This window comes from Ictidomys tridecemlineatus, chromosome 4 (genome assembly GCF_052094955.1).
Source record: "Ictidomys tridecemlineatus isolate mIctTri1 chromosome 4, mIctTri1.hap1, whole genome shotgun sequence".
In the NCBI taxonomy this organism is placed as follows: domain Eukaryota; kingdom Metazoa; phylum Chordata; class Mammalia; order Rodentia; family Sciuridae; genus Ictidomys; species Ictidomys tridecemlineatus.
In genome coordinates this window covers 52,095,915-52,122,301 of record NC_135480.1, presented here as the reverse complement: position 1 = coordinate 52,122,301, position 26,387 = coordinate 52,095,915, and the positions used below count along the sequence as shown (strand labels likewise).

General features: G+C 36.1%; 1 protein-coding gene across 7 annotated transcripts in view; it reads right to left on the bottom strand.

The window, feature by feature from the left end:
• Sbf2 (SET binding factor 2) overlaps positions 1-26,387 on the bottom strand; it is a 401,965-nt gene that overhangs the window by 25,014 nt on the left and 350,564 nt on the right. For 5 of the 7 annotated variants that reach the window (XM_078046492.1, XM_078046499.1, XM_078046497.1 and 2 more), the window contains 7 exons: positions 24,129-24,325; positions 21,151-21,291; positions 20,183-20,278; positions 10,752-10,936; positions 5,748-5,924; positions 2,858-2,959; positions 1,993-2,178 (listed from right to left, as the gene is read on the bottom strand). In XM_078046492.1, coding sequence (XP_077902618.1) covers positions 1,993-2,178; positions 2,858-2,959; positions 5,748-5,924; positions 10,752-10,936; positions 20,183-20,278; positions 21,151-21,291; positions 24,129-24,325 — 1,084 coding nt within the window. The remainder of the gene's footprint in view (positions 1-1,992; positions 2,179-2,857; positions 2,960-5,747; positions 5,925-10,751; positions 10,937-20,182; positions 20,279-21,150; positions 21,292-24,128; positions 24,326-26,387) is intronic. The other 2 variants (XM_078046494.1, XM_078046495.1) reach the window with 1 other exon arrangement.

Here is a 26,387-nt window from a genome sequence, read left to right as displayed (position 1 = left end):
GAAGATGGATTAAAATTATTTGACAGGTCTTTTCTCTCTCTCCCTCTCTTTTTTTTAAAATTTTACTAAAATACATGTTTGTGTATATATGTATATACATGATCCAATAAATGACTGGAAGAAAACATTCATATTAATAGTAGTTCCCTGAGCAATTGGATTATTAATTTTTGTGTTCCTTTTATCTTTATACTTTTCTGCTTTTCCCAAAGTTGTTTGGTTATAATGTTCTAGTATTCTGGATTTTCCTCCTGAGTCATACAATAAGCATTTTCCATATTGTTGCACTCTTGTCAATACCATTTTAATGGAATCACAATAATATGTTCTGTAGAATTACACCAGTTACTGAAAGGTCTCTTAAAGATAGGTAGGCTTCTAGATGGATCCTTCTTTCTTTCCCTCTCTTTCTTCTTTTTCCCTCCCTCCTTCTAAATATAAACAATGCAATGCCCCTCCATATATTTATTATTTTCATAAAATGTATTTCCAAAGATGAAGTTATATTAATCACAGAGAGGGTTAGGGAAAGAATAAACTGGAAGCTGAATGTTGCCCATTCCTTCATACCCCTGGACGCTGCCCATTTTCAAAGTGCTAAAGGCACTTTTCTAATACTGCTTCTTTCTTTAATTTTTTTTATTTCTTTAACAAGCAAATTGAGCAAGCAAAAACATGACTTTCTCTGAGAGTGTTGTGTATGTGTGTGTGTACACATGGGGGGGGTGAGCAGAGATGGAAAATCAACTGTTAATGGGTACTCCAAAATTGTAGTAATTTCGGCACAATTCTACAAATATGCTAAAAACTACTGAACTGTACATTTCAAATAGATAAACTGTATAATTATAAATTAAAGTTCAATAAAACTGTTAATTTAAAAATCAAATGATTAATAAAATAAAAACAAACAAAAACATAACCATATGTCAAGAGACTAGTTCCATTTCTGGTTTGTGAGAACACTTTTACCTTTCCTTCTAACAGATACTTGAGGCCAATGTATTTCAAAAAGTCATGTCCAAATCTATTACTCTACTCCTAGGGTTGTGATGAAGATGAAAAAAGACTGGAAATGTCAACTCTTTTTTTTTCCTAAGCAAATTTAGCTTTCTGTTTGAAAATCCAGTGCCATCTAATTCTTGAGCTCAATCCTGAGCAAGCCCCACAAATAGGTGTCTGTAATTGACGGGCCTGGGATGAAGACAGGAGGACACCTATAGCGCTTACCTCTCCCTACCCTCACTGAGTTTCACTGGATTACATGTATCTGGGTTTTTCTCTGTTCTGTTGATTAGTCCCAATGAGGTTGCCCTGTAGAACTGAGTCAGTATTCTCAAACTCTAGAAGCCTGCCTGGCTGGGCCTTCATGATTTCTTGAGAGATTAGCCTCTATCTCTGATGTTCCCAGGCACATGGTAGGGCCCTTTGAAACTGGGCATAGAGGCTGGATTTCAGGAAAGTCACTACCTAGAAATTTTTGCTATAACTACTCTATTCAAAACTCTACCAAATGATCCCAAGATTTTTCCCCCTTCTTTGGAGATGTAATTTAAGAGTGCTGACTACTTCATTTGGGGGCCAGCTCAACAGCTAGTTCAGCAGACCTACTTTCAGAATCAACTGCTTCTTTTTCTTCTTCATTTTTAAGAAGATTTCAGGCTGGGCACAGTGGCACACACCTGTAATACTAGCAACTCAGGAGGCTGAGGAAGGAGGATTGCAAGTTTGAGTTCAGCCTCGGCAACTTAGTGAGATCCTAAGCAACTGAGACCCTGTCTAAAAATGAAAAAAGGGCTGGAGATGTAACTCAGTAGTAAAGTGCCTCTGGATTCAATTCCTAGTACTCCACTTCTCTCCACCACCCAAGACTTCAGTATATCCTAGGGTTGAGTTTTGACAGTAAAGTACCTGGCACAGCACTACAAAGCTAAAAAATGCTAGTATTTTTCTTTCCTTGATATTAAGTCAATTTAAATTGGTTCTACTTACCTGATGTACACAGTCTAAGAATTGTAAAAAGACTGGAGCAAAACCACTACCCTGACTGCTGGGGGTCAAGCTGCTCCGCTGACTGAATTTATGACCAAAAGAGAGCCACTCTTTTTCAACCAGCATCCGAAAGCCTTCAAGTGTCCTATAAAAGGGATCACTGAGTAACTGCACAAGGGATGTCACCTAGGGCACAAACAAGATGGATATTTCATCAATTTCAGTTCTGAAGTGCTAAGATAAAGCATTTCCTTTTTAAATAGCTAATTCATAAGCAAAGTTACCTGTAGAGCAAATTTATTCACTAACTGCTCCAGGATGGTAAATCAAATGAATTCCACAAGCTTTCCAGTAAAAAGAAAACACAAATTTATTTTGGCTACATGTTTTCTTTCAAGGAATTAAGATTTTAATTCTGAATTTGCCAATTTGCAGATTGTGGTCATTTTCTAGATTAATTAATGAGGTCAGGGGGTTAGTTAAAACCTTTCCTTTTGGGCAGGCACAGGTTAATCTTCATGTGGTTTATATTCATAATTTTCATTCTGGAGTAAGGGAGGGGCTTGAGGAGAACCAGAAAAAGGATGGACAAAATCCAGGAAGGATGGTCCATGTCCCATATTGCTGGTCAAGAGCAAGTCTGCAGGGTGCATCTGTGAATATAGGAGCCTGATGCCCTAAGCCAGAGCTCCAGGTAATGGAAGAGTTGACAGCTCATGGCACAGAGCTTCCTGACGGATACAAGGTGGTGTTTAAAATGGAAACTTTTCTGTACATAAAAACATATGTCATTATACAAAATATTTGTCTGAAAATTCAAATACAAATATAAAACACAATATCTGAGAATATGTGTAATAGTTACTTGGGCAGTGATGTCCCAGCCTTCTTCCAAACAGACCAAAACTGAGGAACCATTCTCGAGTACTTCTGATACTACCACAGCCAGCTGCATTATTCTGTGAAGCTAAGAGATAAGACAGGAGGCCGCAATTAGACCAAGCCTTTCTGGGCAGAGAAGACAGAGAGACTTGATAAAAATACAAATTAGGCATGAAGGATTGGACAAACAAACAAAAAAAAACATAATTTTTTTTTCATACCAGAGATTGAACCTAGTGGCACTTAACCACTGAGCCCCATTCCCAGCTCTTTTTATTTTTTTATTTTTTATTTTGAGACAGTGTCTCACTAAGTTGCTTAGGGCCTTGCTAAATTGCTAAAGCTGGCCTTGAACTTGGATCCTCCTGCCTCAGCCTCCCAAGTTGCTGGGATTACAGGTGTGTTCCACTGTGCTTGGCTCATATGTTTTAAATACTTAAAGTTCTTGTTCAATCAAGATTAAACATTGACACATTTTAAAGGTAGACACATTTTAAAATAGAGAATTCAGACGATACATAAGAAAATGGCCTTGTGCTAGGGTCGTAGTTCAGTGGTAGAGCGCTCGTCTAGCACGTGTGAGGCCCTGGGTTCGATACTCAGCACCACATAAAAATAAATAAATAAAATAAAGGTATTGTGTCCAACAACACCTCCCCAAAAAAATAAATACTAAAAAGAAAGAAAGAAAGAAAATGGCCTTATATAATTTCTCCAAAAGTAGAAAAACCATAATTCCATAAAGTCAAAAAGACAGATTCTAAGTGGCCTTCTCAATAGTTACCCAACTGAAAAATTTGTTTTTCCATGATATAGTAAGTTCTATTTCAGATGCTCTTGGAATTAAAAAAGTACTGCTTTGTACAGTTTAAAAAGAGGAAATTTTTTTTTAACATTTATTTTTTAGAAGTAGTTGGACACAATCAATACCTTTATTTTATTTATTTATTTATTTTTTAAACATTTATTTATTTATTGGTATAGATGGACACAACACAATGCCTTTATTTTTATGTGGTGCTGAGGATCAAACCCGGGTCCCGCCCGTGCTAGGCGAGTGCTCTATGGCTAAGCCACAATTCCAGCCCTATTTATTTATTTTTATGTGTTGCTGAGAATCGAACCCAGGGCCCCACGTGTGCTATATGAGCCACAACCTCAGCCCCTAAAAATCCCAAATTTTATAGTAAGTAAATTATACATACATGAGAAAGAAACTTGTACTCAGTGTTTTAAGTCCTTCAGAAACAATTAATTAGGGTATGAGCACAGCACATAGATATGAAAACCAAATGAATAAGACTGTAGTTTTAAAAAATATTTTAAGTATAATATGACCTAATTTGCAGTATGAATCCAACTGTTCTAAAATAACCTATATTTTATACAGTGAGGCTGATTTTAAGCACAGGAGCAAGACATGTGTCCTACCCAGCAGTGGGAGGCTCCTTACTTGCTGTTCCTACAACACAGTTAGCACTAAACCTGAATTCTCTTGAACCTAGTGTTTGCTGCAACAGTTAACTTTTTAAATGTCACTATCCTGAATGGGGCAATATCTTCCACTGTCGTTAGTCTCTAATTTCTAGTACAGATCTACTTTCCAGGAAGAAGTAGAGTAGGTAGTTGAGTGGAAGGGACGGTTTGGGGCTGGGACTCATAGAGACGGAAGAAAGCATTGGTCCAGCTTCTTCCTTGGGTAGCTAGGGTACATATACTGAATTGCCTTAAGGGAAATGAACATAACATACCTTGATATGTATTTACAACCAATTGCATATGTCACTGTCTCTCTATATTCAAAGTACCTGCCTTTAGTACCAACATTGTTTCTTGGCTTCTTTGCTTTTCATAGTCCAAAGTACTATGGAAAACAACTTTTTTTTTTTTTTCCTTCTCAAGAGAGGCAAGATCCTTGTAGGTAAATGGGGGCAGGAAACAAAAAACCTGAAAATTCCTTCAGGATGAGAAGGGATAATGGACATAGTATCAGGGCCTAAAGACAAAACTGAAGGTTATATTGCTTTTTGCCAAATGTCTGTATCCATGTCTAAAATATGCATGTCATAAATATCTTTCTTTGTGTGGTTTGGAAGAAATGTGGGTGTATTGTGCTGTCATATCAATTTCCCCTTAATTTTTCAATAAAGGTACAATTAAAAATATTCAATGTTTGACTTGGCTGAATAATGGATATATAAGTATGACTTTGAAGTGTAGGGCATCCAATGTGTCTTATGTGGCTGGTGTGGGGGTGAATCTAAAATCTAGAGACATGTAGTAGGCAAAGATAAATGGAAGGTGAAAAAGCAAGAGGAAAAGGCTCTTGGAGTTATTCAGAAATTGCCTCCTGTCCTGGATCCTCACTGTCTTGACAACAGAGCAAGAGCCCTGTAAATATATGATGATTAAATTTATTCTACATAAAAATTTCCCACATGGGGCTGGGGATGTGGCTCAAGCGGTAGTGTGCTTGCCTGGCATGCACAGGGCGCTGGGTTTGATCCTCAGCACCACATAAAAATAAAGATGTTGTGTCCACCTAAAACTAAAAAATAAACATTCAAAATTCAAAATTCTCTCTCTCTAAAAAAAATGAAAAAAAATTTCCCACATAAAATAATTTTCTCCTCCTTAGCATCTTACAGATACCACACTTGCAATTACACAGAGATAAAAACCAGTGGTCAAGGAATTCTATTCCTCACCTTCTATTTCATACTATTTCCAGAAATTGAAAGGCCTTTTCAGATAGCTCACAACAAAGGGGTAGAATAAGGAGTGGGGTGAGGAAAGAAATATTTTTTTTTCCTCAAATATTGGTTTGGCACATCTACTCAGCCTCTTTTTGAGTTATAAGTCAAGCTACCCACCTGAGGGAACCACTCAGAGTCACCCAGAGCCTTCAGGAAGGTTACTTCTGAGTCAGTAGGAATGGTGCTTGGGATACAAGCTCTCATTAGCTTTTTAAAACTGGCTTTCACTTGTCGGATTTCATGAAATTCAACAGGAACAAACTCACAATTTAAAGCAAATTCTACCTTGAAGCTCTGTGGATAAAGAGACAGAGAATTAGGCAGATGAAATACTATAAGTAAAAGATCAAAGTTTTCAATAGGGTAATGCTGATGAAAGTTAGTTGAGGCTGAACAGTTATAGAGGTTGCAAGGGGTCAAGAAGGTCAAACTTGTGTGGCTCATATGTCAGCAGAGTGAAAGGTCTAGTGGTTCTTCTGGAATGGCAAATCTAGTCCTTTCTAGAGGAAGACTAATTCAGCTTAGGGATGCTGTCACTCTAGAAATTTGAAGAGACTACTGTTAGGAATTTGATGCAGCTGATAACACCAATATAACCAATTCTGAGGTCATGAACCTGGAGAGCTAATGACATATGGACAGCATGGCTAATCCAACAGTATAAATTTCCCAAGATGCACACTGTGATGGAAAGGTATTGTACTGTGGGGTTCCCTAACGGTACAGATTAAATTATGTAGACATCCATGTATTAATTTATTATGCATGTAAAACGTATTCATTATGAAAATGAAAAAAGTAGAAATAAACCTTGTGAAAAATAAAAATCACTATCTCATTGCACTGAATCTTCTAACATTATGGTTACTTTAAAAAAGTAACAACTAAGAAAGCATATACAATAAAACATGAAAATAAAACAATAAAACATCGTTGGTTTTTAGCTTTGGGATACTATTTTTTTCATAACTCAATATGAAACAGGTATCACCTATGTTTGAGTCCTTTTTCATTTTTATCTTTAATCCATATGGAATTTATTCTGGGTGAAGTATGAACATTGCATTTGTAATTAAAGAATGCTACGCTGACCCATTGGCATATTTCATTTTGATAGTCTAGTTGCTGAGTTCTAAAGAAAATTTAAAAGTTCTCTAACTTGCCAAGTTCAGTGATACATGCCTGTAATCTCAGCCACTTAGAAAGCTGAGGCAGAAGGATCTGAGTTTACAAAGCCAGCTTTGGCAATTTATTGAGACCCTAAGCAACTTAGCAAGACCCTGTCTCAAAGTAAAACATAAAAAGGGCTGGGAATGTGGCTTAGTGGTTAAGTGCTGCTGGGTTCAATTCCTGGTACCTTGCCCTCACCCCCTCCCCAGACCCTCTAACTTCTCATGCCAAAGAATGAATTAATTTTCTCAGATTCTTTCCATTTTCTTTACATTGTGCTCAAATTATCTAATTAGGTCACTTCTCTTTTTTTTAATATTTATTTTTTAGTTATCGGCGGACACAACATCTTTGTTTGTATGTGGTGCTGAGGCTCGAACCCGGGCCGCACACAGCATGCCAGGAGAGCACGCTACCGCTTGAGCCACATCCCCAGCCCCAAGGGGTCACTTCTTTTTAAAAAGAAGTAGAACTGCTACTGGAGACTGGTTGTACAACAATGTGAATATACTTAATGCCAAATTGTACACTTAAAAATGATTAGGATAGTAAATTTTTTATATATATTTTATAATTAATAAAACCCCACTGCCAAGGAACAATGTTTTAAATTGACTAGTTTTTTTAAGGCCTATTAAATTTTTGAAAGGAAACAAAAATCCCCAAAATTTTAAAGGAAAATATTATCATGATATTAGCAAATAGGATTTCTAAAATGCATCAAAAAAAAAAAAAAAAAAAAAAGAGTCTGTCTCCCCCACTGGCTCTAGTACTGGGGATTGAACCAAGAACCCAGAGAAGCTCTACCATTGAACTCCATCCCAGCCCATTTTATTTATTTTTTATTCTGAGACAGGGTTTCACTAAGTTGCCCAGGCTGGCCTTGAATTTGTGATGCTCCTGAATTAGACTCCTGAGTTGCTAGGACTACAGACAAGCAACACCACACCCGGCTTCTTTGTCTTAATAACTCTATTTTTAGGAACTCTAAAGAAAAATCAAAATATACAGAAAAAACCCTACTAAATTATATATCAATAAAAAAATAACAAAACACATCTATATGCTAGAAAATGTGACCAATTTTGAATACAGAGGATAAAGAAAGAAACCTATATATCAAAAAATATTGGATGTTAAGTAGGGACTGAAATAATTATGAAAAAGAGCTATGAGGGACTGAGATTGTGGCTCAGTGGTAGAGCACTTGCCTAGCATGTACAGGGCCCTGGATTTGATCCTCAGCACCACATAAAAATAAATAAAAAAAATAAAGGTATTTGTTCATCTATAACTAGAAAAAAAAAAGAAAAAAAGAAGTATGAACGTAGCTTAGTGATAGAACACTTGTCTGCATGCACAAGCCCCTGGGTTCAATTCCAGAATTGCAAAAAACAAAAACAGAAACAAAAACTATTATACAACATGGAAACATGATGTTAAGGCTTAAGATAAAGAACCTAGCAACATATATGGGCTCTTTCAATTATCTTTAAAATTTTTAAAGGAAAACATTATCATATTAGGAAATAGCATATTTATATATATGCTATTTCATATATATATATTTAGCTGTAGACAGAAACAATACCTTTATTTTATTTGTTTATATTTATGTCATGTTGAGGATTGAACCCAGTGCCTCAGATGTGTTAGGTAAGTGCTCTACCACTGAGCTTATAATCTCAGCCCAGGAAACAGAATTTCTAATATGCATCAAGAAAAAAAAGTTTGCCGGGTACAGTGGTGCACGCCTGTAATCTCAGTGGCTTGAGAGGCTGAAGCAGGAGGATTGCAAGTTCAAGGGCAGCCTCAGAAAAAGCAAGATGCTGTTTCTAAATAAAATACAAAATTGGGTCGGGGATGTGATTCAGTGGTTAAGTGCCCCTGAGTTCAATTCCTGAGACCCCACCAAAAAGGAAAAAACAAACAAACAAAAACCAGGGTGGCTCTACCACTGAATTCCATCCCAGCCCTTTTAAGCAACTCTTGTGCCATGATAGTGGAATTTGGTTATTTTTTATTTTTGTCATATTGGGGATTGAACCCTGGAACATTCTATCTCTGGGCCACATCCCTGATACTTTTATTTTTTAAATTAATTAACCAATTAATTTTTTTGGTACTGGGGATTGAACCCAGGAATTCTCTACCACTGAGCTACATCCCTAGCCCTTTTTGTTTTGAGACAGGATCTTGCTAAAGTTGCTTAGACAGTTGCTAATTTGCTGAGGCTGGCCTTGAACTTGCAATCCTCCTGCCTCAGCCTCCTGAATCCCTGGGATTACAGGAGTGTGCCAATAAATCTGGCTGGATTTTTTTTTTAAATTATAGTACTTTATTGATGACAGAAAGGAAGGAAGCAAGTAAAAGGAGGGAAGGAAGAAAGAAAGGTTCCCAAGAGTCCATCTTTCTTACTCAAATATGCATGATCACACAGCTAATTTGAGAACTAGTGTAGAGAGGGAAAAGAGAAGGAGAGCATTCAGAAGTCAAAGTTTGGAAAATGTTAAATGTGCTGAAGGGTGGAAACCTGTACTCTGGAAAGGACACTGGTGCCAAGGAAGCTGTGTAGGGAACCTTGGATTGCTGATGAAAATTCCAACCATTTTTTTGATATAAAATTATCTGTTGAGTTAGAAAACACTTATGCAGATTTAAAAATTGAGCATTACCCAGCAGTTTTATGCCCTCTACCCTAAAGGTCAGTGACTAAGTGATTGCAGCAGTCCAGGTAGTGGAAAAAGAGATAGCAATGCCAGCATGCTACAGAAGAGATGACGCAGTCACTGGCATCTTTACACCTGAGCATGTGGGACCCTGTTGAGAGCATCTTGCTCAGTCTCTGCTCTATGGTTCAGCCAAAAGTCTGAGTAGGTCCAATGCTAAACTTTGAGGGGATTTCTGAAACAAATACTTTCATTTCCTATACACTTGTCAATAGAGATAAAATTTATTTTCTAATGATTTACCCTTGGAAACATTAAACTTGAAGAATTCCTATTGCTTTTAGAGGTAGACTATCTTTACTTTGAGATTGCAGCATAGTGAAACTCTTTAGCAGAAAAATAGTAAGAATATGGGTCTGCGACATATAGCCAGTGGCAGAGTGCTTCTTATCACGCATGAGGCCCTGGGTTCAATCCCAAGTGCTCACCCCTTCCAAAAAGAATGAAACCAATTAGCATCTAATATTTTGAATTTTCTGACATATCTTAAGATTTGTGTTTCTATAAATATGACCTCAAAAAGTTTGAAAAAATTACTTAGAAAACATAGCCTTGGCCTTCCCTTGTCTTCATGTGCAATGGAATAGTCTTCCTCCTTCTATCCTTCTCTCTGCTTTTTTTTTTAAATTTATTTTTTAGTTATAGGTGGACACAATATATTTTATTATATTTTTTTATGTGGTTCTGATCATCAAATCCAGGGCCTTACACATACTAGGAAAGCGCTCTACCTCTGAGCCACAACCCCAGCCCATTCTCTCTGCCTTTCTGTAGTTTTCTGAATTGATAGGTTTATAATAATAAAACATCTGTTTTGCCACAGACACTGATTCCTGTGGAAACTGACTCAAGATAATGGAAAATATAGCCTGAATAAGCCTTATTTCTTTTTTGAATGAATGCTTCCTAATATTTCCTGATATATAGGTTGATTTTTTAGATATTATGAATACATATTTATTTTCATGGCCAATAAATAAGTACATATATATCTATATACATACAAATGTATAGATATGTGTGTGTGTGTGTGTGTGTGTGTATATATATATATATATATATATATATAAAAAAAACATAAAGAGATAATTATTTTTTGAGATTATTAACTACAGATTAGAAATCATACTACAAAATTTTTTCCAAAAGTTGGCTTGTGACAGGTTTTATAAACTGCCTTAGTATATGCATAAATTTTCTAAGTGAGAAAAAAAAATTTTACCCTTAGTTGTGACTTTTCACCAAATATATAAAGGGCTGCTTGGCGTTTCAATAGCTGGTTTTGTAGGTAGGTGCTGTTACTGAAGGAGGCTGAATGATCCTTGCCTGCCAGCCGGGCCCCAACATCAATGAAGGATGTTGGAGAGCTGATCAAACGAGTGCTGGAGCGAAGACTTGCCCATACACCTTTACAAAAGTCAAAAGAATTGAATGAGATAATCTAATGTGGGAATGCCATTGAGTAAAGAAACAGATGCATGCTTCAGAGCCACAGTTTTAGAGGTAATAGTGAGTTATTCGTGAATCACAATGGTCATTTGGCATTTATTTTTGCACAATTAGCATTATTCAAAATAACATTTATTTTAGACTCAGAAGGGCTTAAGTAGTCACATCCTATTTTTATATGCTGATATAAATTCAGTATTTATAAATAACATTAAAATCACAAGTAGAAAAAGTGCACTGACACTGGAAACAAAATGCAGACAGGAGGCAATAATGAAGCCTAGAAGGGAGAACACTGAGGAACTCAATATCTCAGGGCTCATGAAAGAGGGGAGGAACATTCTACTGTCTGTTTACTTAACAAGAAATCTAGGTTAATATGTAAACTAGAAACTTACTAAATCTAAAATTAAAGGCTGGATTTAGAACTCACATTTGTATATCATGTCTAAATAATGTAACTTTAAATAAGTATAGATTATACTGTAGGTTTTTCAGTGTATGAAAAATAATGTTGTACATTCAATAATATGCATTTCATTGAATCTTAGGAAGTAGATGTCTTCTAAGAGAAAGGCCAAGTTAAATAGCTAGAAGAGTTTCATAATAAAAATTGACCTTATATTAATTAGAAAAATCAAGGTTCTCTCTATATACGAGAAACTATAAACACTGAATATCCAAACACACGGGCTAATCCTCCATTCTGACAAGAACTGCCAAACCTTCAAAACAACAGAGCCCCTCATAAATGCCTGTAGCACGCACTGAGTTCATCCCAGTGACAAGGTCACAATGGAGGACATATCTAAAAGTGGGGTTTCTTCTCCAGGTCTGGAAAGACTGTTTGAGAACCTTTAATCTTTTCTCAATGACAAATCAAACTGTATTTCTAGGTGACCAGAAATCATCATGATAATGTCACATCTGCTTTTCTATCAGTATTTATGGGGTCAGGAGTCCTTAATATGAATGTATCTTTATATATAATCTATAAGCTTTTCTTTCATATTATGGCAAGTATGTTTTTATGTAAATGGAATCACAAATTCAGAATGTGAATGAGAATAAAGGATATAATTTGACAAACGTGAAAAAGTCACTTGTGACATACTTTTATATGAAGATGACTTGAAAGCGTGACACATTAGGACACATAATACAGTACCTTGATTATGGACTCTTCCCTTAGCTGAAGATTTGGAATCTGACTGAGTAAACAATTATCTCTGTACCCATGCACTGGTTGGTAAGATTAAAGTCAGAGGAGAAATGAAATGTATACAGCAGCAAGCATGACAGCAGGTTGAGTAAGGGAAGAACAGTCTATGTAATTTTTAAGATTAAGTTAATAAATGGGAAAAATGTAAATACGATTAAATTAGACGATTTAATTAACAAAAAGCTGCATAGTCACCAAAAAGATGAATTGAGTGCCGGTTAAATGAAATTTCAGCACCTGTTTATAAATGCTGTAAGCGCAATGAAATGGACAGCACAGCAGAGAGTGCCACTAAAAAATTATACCAAATGGATTAAGCTTTTGAAGATTGTCATTCAGTCAGAAACAAGCTTATGTAATAAAATTAAGGAATTTGAAATGTGTATGTAAACGTAGGGGATACATTGGCCCTAGTTTTGAAGGAGATTGATTGGCAAATGCTGTGTGATGTATTCTTTGAGAAATGTCATCATACCAGGAAAGCTCTAGCAACCATTTGGGTTAACTAAGATCATGTTTTTGCAGCAAAGCATTAAACATTGCCACATTATCTTTCTTCTGTTCTTTTCATGTAGAAATTATGTTTATTTTCCATAAATAAATATAGTTATAAGCAGCAAGAATTCATGATCCTGTGACAATGACTAATACTACTAATAAGACAGCTTGTGGTGACTGAAGTAATGACTTCTCTTAAAATCCCTATTGGCACCAAAATGATCAGCAGTAGTAGAGATAATACTTTTGTAATTTGAGTAATATTGTTTTTTTCCCCCATGGAGTTTTGTTAAGATCACAAACTTTACCTGGTAATAACAAAAATGGTGATCAGTCACTATCAACTGAGCAAAGAAATGGCTCAAGGCAATTAAGGGAAATTATTCTGTATTTATTCAGTGTTACTAGCTTTAATAGCAGCATATTAAGCTATAAAATGCAAATTGCATAAAATATGACATAATAATATGATAAAAGAAATATTATTCAAAGTGATTTTCATTTCTATCTCACTCCTTTGAAAGCAGAACATGGCTTTAGTGACCAAAGGAAGTCAAAAGATAAGGACTGTAGAAGTGCTAGCTAGTGATACAAAGGAAGTGACTACAGGACAGACAGAACAAGGGCCTAGGACTGCATGGAAAAAGCACAGGGCCTCCTACATGCTGGCTGACTTCTATTCTTTCTGCCAAAGTGCTCCTACTGGAATATGGAACACTACATGATTACAGTGAAGTCAAGTCTGAGCAGTTTCTGATTCCAAGATACTAGTCTCTCAGCACATCATACTTTTTTATGCTAGTCTCTCTGACTGCTATAATTTCTCCCATTTCTTTAACTAATATTATCCCTTAAGATTCAGGTACAAGGTTAACTCCTCTGAAAGGCATTCCTGACTTTCTGGAGTTGTAAGCAGTTCTGTTTAAACTCAGATCACATTGTATTATAATTATCTGTTTATTTTTTTATTCTACAAGATTGTGTTCTTGCAAAGGCAGGGACCTAACATGTTTATTCATGTATGCATGCTGAGAGTCCAACATACAGGCACTCAAAGCAGTTGATGACTTTGTTTTGCAAATCAACATATTGTGGACTGTTATCAACTCAATTATTTGCACTGAAAAAGTGAAAAGAGGAGTATTGAACAGAAAACACTAAGCATATTCTTAAAAAGTCATTAATTAAAAATTGCCAAGTGCTTATTCACTTAGCATAAAATCGGCAATGATAAAATGGCCTGTATTGATACGGGGCCAGTAGACGATTTTGAGAACTGGAGTCCCATCTGGAAGTCATTTAACTGCAGGAATCAGTACTGCATTGGTGGTGATAAGGGATACTTATATTTTCCAAGTGATTCCTAGATGACCTGAGCATTTAACACCAATCAAGGGTCTAGACTAATGTTTTTTTTCAAACTGCAGGATTCCCTCTTAGTGGCTTGTGAAATCACTGTAGTAAGTCAAATCGGTATTTTCCTTTTTAAAGTGAAACATTATAATTGAAAATACTATATGCACTGCATGAGGTAAAGATAAACACTGTTCCATGAAACTTGTTTTAGTATATATGCGTTTTGCATTGTGGCTTAATATCACCTGAATTGTGATATAAAATGAATATGTACCCATATAGATAGAAAATGTATTTCTTTATTTGTGAGTTATGATAAAAAGTTTCAAAGTTATTGGCCTTCAGTGAAGCTCACTGAAGTTTTTACATCCCTAGCCGCTTTTCATATTTTATTTAGAGATAGGTCTTACTAAACTGCTCAGGGTCTCACTAAACTGCTGAGGCTGGCTTTGAACTTGTGATCCTCCTGCCTCATCCTCCTGAGCCAGTAGGATTATAAGAATGCACCACTGGGCCTGGCTGAAGCTCATTGCAATTTAAAAGCAAAAGTAGAATTTTTTGCCCTTTCAGCAGATTATTAGGCAATGGCAATAACAGTAGCTAATATTTACTAGAGTACTACTATAAGCTAATTACTATGTTAAATGTTTTACATGTATTATTTCATGTAACTACCTTAAAGCTAATTATTATTTATTATCTCCACTTCACAGATGAGGGCTGGAAATTAAGATGTTTCCTAAATTGCTTAATATTACAGTAGTGGGGCTGAAGTTTTGATTTGAATGTAAGTGGAATGAACTCTTAACATATTGTGACCTGAGCAGTTATGTGGTCCTGGTCCTGTCTAGTAGGGACTTGCTGAGGGGACTGCTTCAAAGAAGAAATAATGCAGTTCCTTTCCCTCATGGGAATACACTGTTGTTCAGAGCAGGAGTGTTCTCTAAGCACTGGTGTTTTCTCTCTACCCTGTTTAGACCATACAAAGGAGAGAAGGAAAAGAGATGTCTAGGTTAGAGGTGGGGGAGGGGTAGGATAATGTAACCTTACACCTAGCCAAGTGCATGACACAAGATAAATTCAGTAAATGCTGCACGGAAATGGTATAATACTGAGCTAATTCTAGTACCAGTTGTTTTCTGTGTGACCTTGGCAAAGTCACCTAATCTCTCTCAGCCTCTTGAAATACCTATCCTGGAGGTTACTTTAAGGATAAAATAATACATGTAGAGGAACTTAAAGGGCCACAAGAATGAAAAAGATGGAAAATCAAAAAGCTACCTTCATGACTACTTCTCTATTAAATTTTGGTATTTAAGAGGCATTACCAATTTTCTCATAGTATTTTTCTACTCAATAATGCAATTTCCAAGTTGTATATATGCTTTCTCCAGGGAATTCAAAAGCTCTTTTAACTTTAAATGAAAAGTGATGTAATTAACATCTTCATTTTTAAGTGGCTCTTTAAAAAAAAGGGATATAAGCCCCTGTCTTATGAGCTCACCAACAAGCATGCTGAATGCAAAGGGATCACCCTAATTGAAAAAAGGTGGCAGTCAATCTCTGACTCATCAGAGCAGGAAAGGAACACAGTATACATATCATAAGAAGAAAACAAAGAATTAAGAATATATAATAATGAACAGAATGAAAAAAACAGTGAAAATAGGAGAGAAAAAAGGAAAAGGTTAAGAGGGAGAATTATGAGATAGCAGGCTCTTCCCATGCAGGGTAAATTGAAATTTCTGGGGAAGTGGTATTCAGCTCTTTGGATATCTGTACTTGTAGGTAGGTATAAAGAAATGAACTGCTTATAGGGCATGGAGGCATCTATAACTGGTCTTGCTCTGGATCATCTGTGATGTTCATGTAATAGGGAATCTTTTGAGACCTTGCTTGAACCAGACCCAGAAGAGAGAAAAATGCAGCTCTAGGGATCACAGAGGATGTTGAAGTTGTCAGGAAACAGCAGTAGTTCTTTTGATTAGTCCTGGGGACACTGGAAGATCTAAGAGGCTTGGGGAGTGAAAATTTAAGAGATGGAGGAAAGGATGAGATTTGCATTAAGCTTAAGATGCCAGAAGGATAAGTACTTGGTTAGGGGCAAAAAACTTGTGACAAGGAAATACCTTAAGTTCATGGTAATTTTTTCAGCAGAAAACATTTGGGAAGGGTGTCAGAAATAATAACTATAGCCTTAGACATGCACAGAATGTGTCACAAACAAATAAAATAGATGTAATCCAAAGAAGTTAGAACAGCCTTTTAGGTACCTTTGTGACTAGCAAAGAATGGATTCATGATAAGAATATAACCACTAGTGGGCATCCTTTTGTATGAAGGAAGCCACGAGCCTGAGGCCAATATAAAAAAGAAGATATTGTAGTTGAAACAGATAGAAAATCTAGGAGTCTTAGGTAAAAACATAAAAGGAGAAATAAGTTAAAATTTGTATATAGGCCACTTAGCCAAACACAGGAACAGATAACATGTTCTTGTTAAAATTTAACAAAGGCTAAATACAAGAGCAGGGTGTTGCATGGGAGAGCTTCAACTAACTAGACATCTGCTGGAAGTGGAATTCTTCCAAAAGATGAATGGAAAATTTACTAGCTTGCCTTTCTGAAAACACTGATTGAGTATCCCTAGTTTGAAAATTTGAAATCCAAAATGCTCCAAAATTAGAAAATTTTTGAGGGCTGACATGCTCACAAAGTTTCTGATTTTGGATTAGGGATGCTCAAACAGTAAAGTCCTTTCAAATATTCCAAAATGAAACAAAAAACAAATAACAAAAACAACAACAAAAAACAAACTAAAAAACCCTCCAAAATATGAAGCACTTCTGATCCTAAGCATTTAGGATTTGGGATAAAAGGTACTCGACCTGTACAGGTAGCAAATGAAGCAATAAGGGAACTGTAATCTTGAACCAACAGAGATACCAGGAACCTAAGAAGAAAGTAACTACTAAATTTTAAGCTCAAATTTGCTGAGAAAATAATGATGGAGAGTATGAAGTTTTATCTTAAACTACAACAATGGGTCAGAAAATAGCCATTTATGGGGCTGGGGTTGAGGCTCAGTGGTAGAATGTTTGCCTAGCACATGTGGAGCCCTGGGTTTGATCCTCAGCACCACATAAAATAAATGTATTGTGTTCAACTACAACTAAAAAAAATATTAAAAAAAGAAAAAAGCCATTTATTACTATTATGATTGAAATATATTAAAGCACTAATCCCTAGCACCTCAGAATGTGACCTCATTTGGAAATAGGACTGCTGCAGATATCATTAATTAAGATGAGGTCATACTGAAGTAGGGTGGACCCTAATTCAATATGACTGGTATGCATATAAAAAGGGGAAATTTAGAGACATACACAAAGGGAGAAATCCCTGTGAAAATGAAGACATAGATTTAGGTGATGCTTCTAAAAGCCAAGGAATGTCAAATATTGCCTGCAAATGTCCAGAAGCTAGGAGACAGGCATGAGACAGATTCTCCTTCACTGTCCTCAGAAGGAACACCTGATGACACCTTGATCTTGGACTTCTAGCCTCCAGAATTGTGAAATGACATGTCACCTAATTTGTGGTACTTTGCTATGATAGCTGTAGGAAATTAATACAGTGACCTAAGAAAACTTTAAAACAGGTGAAAGCTCTTCAGAAATCCTGAAATTACAGAAAGTTCTAATGATGTAGGTAAAAAAAGTATCTAGTATGATTATCAGGAGATGTACATGATTTTCAAAAGGGAAAAAAGTAAACTTTGTAAGATAAAGAGTTTATATTTATCCTAAACCAAATCTAGAATAGATTATTAATGAACTCTCAAGCCATGCTAAAACAACCATAAATTTTTGTGATGCAGATATTATTTCAAAAGATTAACAGATCTTCAGTTAAATAGATTGGCAGAGTCTGGTATGGCAGTGCCTGCCTATAATCCCAGCTCCTCAGGAGGCTGAAGCAGAAGGATTGCAAGTTTGAAGTCCAGCCTCCTCTGCTCAGCAATTTAGCAAGACCCTGTCTCAAGGAAAAAAAATAAAAAAAAGAAAAAAAGGGCTGAGCTTGGGATATAGCTAAGTGGTGAGTGCTGGCCTGCCATGTACAAGGCCCTGGGTCCAATTAATTATTAGTACTGAGGAAAAAAAGAGAAGGTGGGGGAGGAAAAGATTACCAGAGAATTAGAAATACATGGATGGGCCAGGTAAATTTTAGTAGAAAGACTCATAGCCAATAAAGACCAACCTCTTTCTCCAGAGACTTATATTATTTTGCTATAGGCCTTTGTCCTTAGTCAACCTTTCTTTTTAATATTTATTTTTTAGTTTTAGGTGGACATAATATCTTTATTTTATTTTTATGTGTTTGTTGCTGAGGATCAAACCTAGTGCCTCATGCATGCTAGGTGAGCGCTCTACCACTTGAGCCCCAACCCCAACTCTAGTCAACATTTTTTTTAAAGCAATAAATCACATGATAACAGTGATCAAATCTATATATGAGAATGGGTTTGTAAAAACATTTAATATGCTAGTAGGCAGAGTTGGGATCCAAAAGTCTGGAGTAGTCACCAAAGATGATATTTTGTAGGTATAGCAATAGTAACTTAGGGTCAAAGAGCAACCCTAAATGCCAGTATACTAAGAACAATAACACATGCAAGGAAGACACAAGGATTTCAAGTGCTATTAATCCCAACCTGGGTTAGTCTTATGGGATTCTCCCCATAGTTAATGTAACTTTAGGTAGCAAGAACACTTACAGAGTTCTGTTTTGATTTTGTGGATAATCCACAGATGATGAGGATGATGAATGGACTACATAATTTAAAGTTTTTAGAAAACAAGAGAAGAGTTTTTAAGTCTGAAGAGCTGATGTGATCAATTAGACTTGGTTTCTAATTTCAGAGTTCAGACCTAGGGTCAACATGTAAGTTACATGGTAGATATTTAGATCAAATAAGAAAGAACTTTTTAACTAGAGTTGCTATCATAGGCAAAGGGCTATTTGGGGGAAAATGAGTTACCTATTATTATTGATGATTTTTAAGCAGAACCAAGTTCATCTAGTTAGTATGTTTTCAAGGAGATTAAGCATTATATGGGAATAAGAGGAAGAGTCTAAGATTGTATAACACCACTGTGAAGCAGGAGAACTTTATATTCAAGAAAACTGGCCTGGAATTTCCTCTGCAGAGTGAAAAAATCTCATGTGAGCTTCCAGAGACCAAAGTGAACCACTGTTTGGAGCTTAAAAGAGCCACTATTTTTTTTCTTCTATTTTTTCATGCTAATAGCTATAGCCTAGGGGGAAAAAAGAAAACATGATCTCATTGTATCTTATTCTCTCAACTAATATTCCAGAATACAGGAGTTCTTTGGAGGCATAGCTTTGGGTCTGGTATCACTTTTCCGTATATGTTTATAATTCTGTGGTCAGTTGTTATGGCACAGATCTCAAATGTCCCCCAGGAGTTGAAAGCTTGGTTACCAACCTGGGGTACTAATGGAAGATGGTAGACACTTTAGTGAGCCTAATGGAAAAAGGTAAGGTCACTGGGGCATGCCGGTGAAGGGACTATTGGGACCTCATTCCCTTTCTTTTGGTTTCCTGTTGCCACGAGGTGAGCAGTTTCCTCTACCATGCACTTCCACCATGATGTTCTGCCTTACCACAGCCCCAAAGGCAACAGGGCCGAGTGACCATGGACTAAAACCTCTGAAACTGTGAGCCAAAATAAATCTTCCCTCCTTAAAAGTTGTTTATCTCAGGTATTTTGTCACAGCAACAGAGAGCTGACTTCTCTACCCTATAAGCCTGGAGCATTCCCAGAGCTAATTCCCCACTTAGACATATTACCCTCAGCCCCTTATGCTCCCAGACTCTTCAGTATGAAGACACCAGCAATGATTATGCATATTATCCCATGAGTCTAAACTCTTTTGTCATCATACTAACAGTAACAAATTTAATAAATTCTTAGTATTCATTTAGAAGATAATTGAGAACCATTTGAACCATAATTAGTTGATTTTTAAAACTCTACTATCTAGAAAAATGTTTTCTGCTTTTAACCTTGTATCAGTGCTCAGTTATAAAATCAATCTTACTAACCTCCTCGAGAAAAGCTATTGGATGGGTTTACATCCAAATGTCCTGGCACTACCTGCTTAAGCACAGTGGACATTCTTGAAGTCCTCCTTTCAGTCCCTAAAGTCAGCCAAAAAGAAGAACAAAAACCATGTCGTTTGGGTTAACATTACTCAAATGACAAAATTTATCTTTATGTGTAGCATGTCTAATTGCTGCCAAACATTGTACTTTTTAAGTACCCAAAGCTTTATTAGAGATAACAAGGCAATGTTATTATTTCATCAAAGATAACACACATTTGCAAGATTACAGGGAATTAGGTTTGGCAAGTGCAATCAGAGAATTTAATGATAAATGAAGCAAGGCATGCATGGTGTTACTTTACAAGAAAAGCCACTTTCTGCTTATGTTGAGCTAATTCAAACAGCTGATTAAGCCAGAGACCAACTTCTCAAGTCACATGCTCCTGTGTCTAACACATTAGGGTTACCTCTACATGAACCCTTTGGGGTTCCATCACATGATGACTGAAACAGAATATTAGTACAAGTCTTAATGCCTTCATCCAAATATAGAGAAAACAAACTGTACTGCAAAATCATAAAAGGCTATGGAAATTTTGGGAATTTCAAACTTACACATAATTGCAATAAATACACATTCAATGAATTGATGTTCAATTTATACATTCAATCTCATAATATTATAAAGTTTGGGTGAAGATTCTGGAATAAGAAGGGGTGACTTTATTTTCTCTATTCCCTTTCCTATACTATTTTAAAAAGGGAATAACTGAATCTCTAAATATGGTTACCATTTACTAAATATTAATAGTGATAATCTTGCATTCTAAGTAAAAGACCCTCCAGGGTTAAAACTTTTAAGAGGTCATGTGGAAGGAACAGTGCAAATAATTGAAGAGACTAACACTAGGAACAATCTGACCTTTCAAAGTAGTTATCAAAGAGAAAAGTATTAATGACTCTTACCTGGAGACAAGGCAAGTGCTGGCCTGACAGTAAGGGTGTTGTTGCCTCTGAGTTTCTGATGGACAGAAACTGCATTCAGTAAGGCTTGCAAGTACTTTTCTTGTTCTATGCTACTGGAAGATTCTAAAGAGGAGGTAGGAGCTATACAAGGAAAAGATATTGGATAAAACAAACTGTCTCTATGTTAATAAAACAAGCTTCTACATATATTTGCTTATACTTTCTCTACATAGTCTTGTGTTACCACACCCAAATATAGAAACCAGCCCCACTTAATGCCCCAATCAATTAAATGGCTAATCCCATGATTATGGTTTCACCACACCTACTTCTCAATTGCTTCATCATCCTCCCAGACAGAGCCCAGGTATGGAAAACCAGCACAGGGCTATCCTTCTAAGCACTGGTGTAGCTTCTCATTACCCAAGTAACTCAAAATGAAGATTCACAAACAACATTTCCTTGATAATCTCCTTCAACATCCTGTTCATGCTATTTTTTGGGAGCAGAGGACAGAGTGGATTTCCTTGGCATCCCAGAATGGGCAGAAGCAGGAATTTCCTAATACCACAGCTTTATTCCAACTTTGCCACGCAGGTCTAACAGGGTATATAAGGTTGCAAGGGCTTAAGGGAAGAGTGGAGGAAAATGGAGAGAAGATAAGAGCAACTAACAGATTCCCTGGTCTTTTCAAAAGGGAAAGCTGGGAATAGTGGTGTACACCTGTAATCTTAGTTACTCGAGAGGCTGAGACTCTGGACTGCAAGTTTGAGGTCAGCCTGGGCAACTTAGTGAGACCCTGTCTCAAAAAAGTAAGGGGTTGAGGATGTAGCTCAGTGGTAGAGTACTTGCCTACCATCTATGAGGCCCTGAGCTCAATCCCTAGTTCTGCAAAAATAAATAAATACAAAATAAAGTAAATTTAAAAATGGGGTGTGGGGAGGCAAAAATATACACAAATTAAAAACAACTATGAGAACAAATTTGAGTTGGAGGGAATATGAGCCTGGCTTATGTGGCGCTTAACAGAATCAATGAAATTGGCTCAGTCACTTATTCACAAATTTTCTTTATAACCTGTACAGAAAATAATTGACATTCTAAACCAACTCTGATGCTATGATTATATATTTTTAAACACATGCCTTTATTTTATTTATTTTTATGTGGTGCTGAGGGTCGAACCAAGTCCCTCACATGTGGTAGGCAAGTGTTCCATTATAAGCTACAACTCCAGCCCCCATGGTTGTACTTTGCACATTCTAATATGACAACAAGGATATGACACATTGTCATTTTAAGTACCATGAAAAAAAAACAACACTGCCATTTAAACTATACTATTTCTTTCTCATTACATCCATTCTAAGATGTATCCCAATTTCAAATACATTAAAATGTGAGCAAATGTGTGAATTCAGTAAATTAATATTAAAAAAATCAAACCAGAGGCTGGGACTGTGGCTCAGTGGTACAGGACTTGCCTAGCACATGCAAGGCCCTGGGTTTGATCCTCAGCACCACATAAAAATAAATAAAATAAAGATATTTTGTCCGACTACAACTAAAAAATAAATATTAAAAAAAGAAATCAAACCAGATGTGGTGGTCCACTCCTTTAATCCCAGCTGAGGGTGGCAAGTTTGAGGCCAGCCTCAGCAATTTAGTGACAGTGTCTCAAAATAAAAAATAAAAAAGTACTGGAGATATAGCTCTGTGGTAGAGTATCCCTGGGTTCAATCCCTAGTACCAAAACCAAACTAAAACAAAACCTCCCAAAACCTGTGGAATAAGCCTCATTGTTTTTTTCAACTACAAGCTTAGTGAGATGGTCACCAGTATTCCTGAAATGATACTTTATGTAACTTACATATGCTTATTTTCCATTATACCTACTATGTGGCTTGGGAAGATTCCTTAGAGCAGAAATTGGTACAAGTCAACTGCCTTTTTATATCTGTGCTGAGACTGTAAGCCTGGCTGAATATAGCATTATGTGTATGTTGACCTCAGTCAACCAAATAAATGATCAAGGATACACTGGCCAACTTTTAGGAAGGAAAAGGATAATAAAGGAGAAACTGCAAAAAGCACATGGTTCTATCTGCTCAACCATAGATTTTGAATTTATTTCATTTCCAAAGGGGGGAAGAATGCTGTCATCCCCAATTGGATCTGATATCTTAGTGGCCCATGGTTTACCTTATTGAACATCTATTATGAGGCAGAAGCTGAGTAAAGTAAGCCAAATGTAACTCTGACTTTAGACACAGTACTCACAATATTATCCCCCAAAGGGACAGCAGCACTTATTTCCCTAGTTTTCTAAAAAAAGCTCTAAGAGCTCCTAAGGCAGCATTTTGGTTGTTAGATTGCTGCTGCTGCTGTTTTGCTTTTTTTTTTGTGTGTGTGTGTGTGTGTGTGTGTGTGTGTGTGTGTGTGTTGTAGGGATAGATAGGAAATCTCATATCACCTAGGTCAGAATCTCTACTTGCCTCTGAAGCTGTTAAATATATTTGGATGCTTCTCAGCAGAAAGGAAAATTGTTGATAAAATCTAGTTTGTATTAGTGGATGCTCTGGTTTGCTGGAATGAAAATAGCCTATAATTAGACTTTACTATACTAATTTTCATTAAAATCAAAGGTAAGCCAGATATATTAAGATGTCAAATTCAAGATGGAGCCCACACTGCCAGATACAATTCTTACTTTGGCTGTATGAGTGGGAAAACTGATGTGAGACAGGCTTGATGAAAGGGAATGGCTGGCATTTGCAGGTCTTCACTTTTCTACTTTTCTTTTTTTGAGAAAGCTGAGTTGCCCAGGCTGGCCCCCAAACTACAGTGATCTTTTTGCCTCTGCCCTCCAAGTAGCTGGGACTATAGGTATACACTGCCACACCCAGATTTTTTAACAGCTTATTTTTAGGAATACATTTAGTAAAAGGGTCAAAATTGTGCTCTAAAGAGATGCTTACCAGCCTGAGGGGAGTTCTGAGATTTGAAAAGACCAACAACTCCCTTCCCATGGAATCCTCCAGATCGGAGGAGCAGAGTACCACTTCTTGAGTTCTTCCAACATACAACAGGCAGGCGATTGTGTCGATAGCAGCGGGCTACTCTTGGTAAACTACTGTCCTGTACAGCTTGAGGTACAACTAAAAGGCCAGGATAGCTTTAGGGATTTGGAAGGGAGAAAGGGAGTGTTTGGGTTGGAGAGGAAGAAAGAAATGGGTGGGGGGAGACAGAAGATATAAGAGTATGAATAGCATACTAGCACAGTAATTTTTTAAGATTCAAAAACACACTGGTTGAAGGGGTAAGACATATTTTAAACATGAAACTTCATTTCAACTCTTTGATTCTTCGGGGCTGAGAAGAAAATATGAACACAGCTAACTCATTCACCCTCACCCACCAGTCTGTAGTTTTTCTTTTCTTTCTTTCTTTTTTTTTAAATGAGCCTCTTACAATGATAGTGCAGACTTTTGTGAATAACCTAAGTTTAGAAAATAAAAATATTCAAAACTTTACAAAGCTCTTGACATATCATATTTCATACATTTGATTCAAACGGATTATGAACTCCCATTTGAACAACTAATAAAAATAAATAAATAAATAAAATAAAAAAAGCAAAAAAAAAAGAAAATAAAAATATTATATAATATTTATTCTGTTCCATGTACAGCCAGAGGAAGGAGAAGTTGTGCTCCATTTGTCTACAGTGTGTCAAAATGCATTCTATTGTCATGTATAACTAATTAGAACAAAAGAAAAGATTTCTAAGAATAAAAAGTGATATACACATATGGTAAAAAAAGACTAAGGAAATTTTATATATAGTATTTGAAAAGTTTAAAATTTCAGGGTTTTTTCTATTCTCATATACCAGGGTTAATATTTTGTAGTAATGTGAATATAAAATACATGGGTCTGTCTTTTTTATTTTTAAAAAACCATGTAAAAAGATATTTTACTTATATGCAACTTGGAAAAATGATTTTCATCCCTTTATTTGACATTCCTATGGTTTTGAAAAAGAATTTGTACTTCACAACAACAAAAATTACATAATATTTAAAAGGTTTCTATGGAGCTGAATATTTCCCTGTCCTCATACACTACTTTTCCTCAACTTGAAATAAAAATTGTAAGATTAGTGAATTAATATCAACTTTATGTGAATGACAAGTCAAATTATCAACAACTTACAGATCACTGAAATGACAACAGAGAACAAAGCACACCAATAATTAGACTGCCTGAGATGGTGAAATGATTAAAAATCAAAACTAAATGATTTTTATGAAAATGAAATATTCAAACATCACAATGAGTTTAAATATTTTATTAACATTACATGTTGATATGTACTTTAAAAAGATTAGCTCATAAAGTTGTAGGATATGATGTTGTGGAAATAAAAAAAAATGTAAGAATACCTTGTTTTACAGATTAGTAAGTGTAAGAAGATAAGCAGACTTCAGAGCCATTTCTTTATTTAGAAATATTACACTAAAGGGATTTTATACATTCACAACCACTAATCTAGCATCTTTTATTTATTTATTTATTTGGTGATTTTTTTGTGGTGGTAAAATATAACTACATAAAATTCACCATGTTATCTTTTTTTAAAGTGTACAAATCAGTAGTATAAAGTATATTCACACTGTTGTATGACCACCACCAATATCATTCCTAAAAATTCTAATTATTTAGCTTGATATAATCCAGTTTACAGTCATGAAAATCACAGCCTTCAACTACTTTAGTGAATGTCAAATTAAAACTTACCCCACCTTTTAAAAGCCTAGCACTCCTAGTACTCTGGTATTCCAGGAAGTTGTAACCTGTATTTTATTCATACCAAAAACTGTTGAGAAGACTATGCTGTTGACACCATTAATCATTCAGGAGGACTGAAAAAGCACTTCCATCATTAGAACTCTTTATTTCTAGTACCACTTTAATTTCTGTTCTCCCTTAACTTGCTTCTATATACCATGATAATGTATGTTAGGTAAAGGGAGTAATGTGTAATGGCTGCCTCAGTAACAGAGACAGAATAAGCACACTCCTTCACTCCTTGCCTCCTGTAGTAGGGCTGTCCATTCCTTCCACTGGACATGAGTACCACAGACCATGCTGTGCTACATATAGGATACAAGGCTCTCCTGCTCCCACACATGCTGGAGTGACAGGTTGATAGCTCCTGGTGCTGGGGCAAAGAG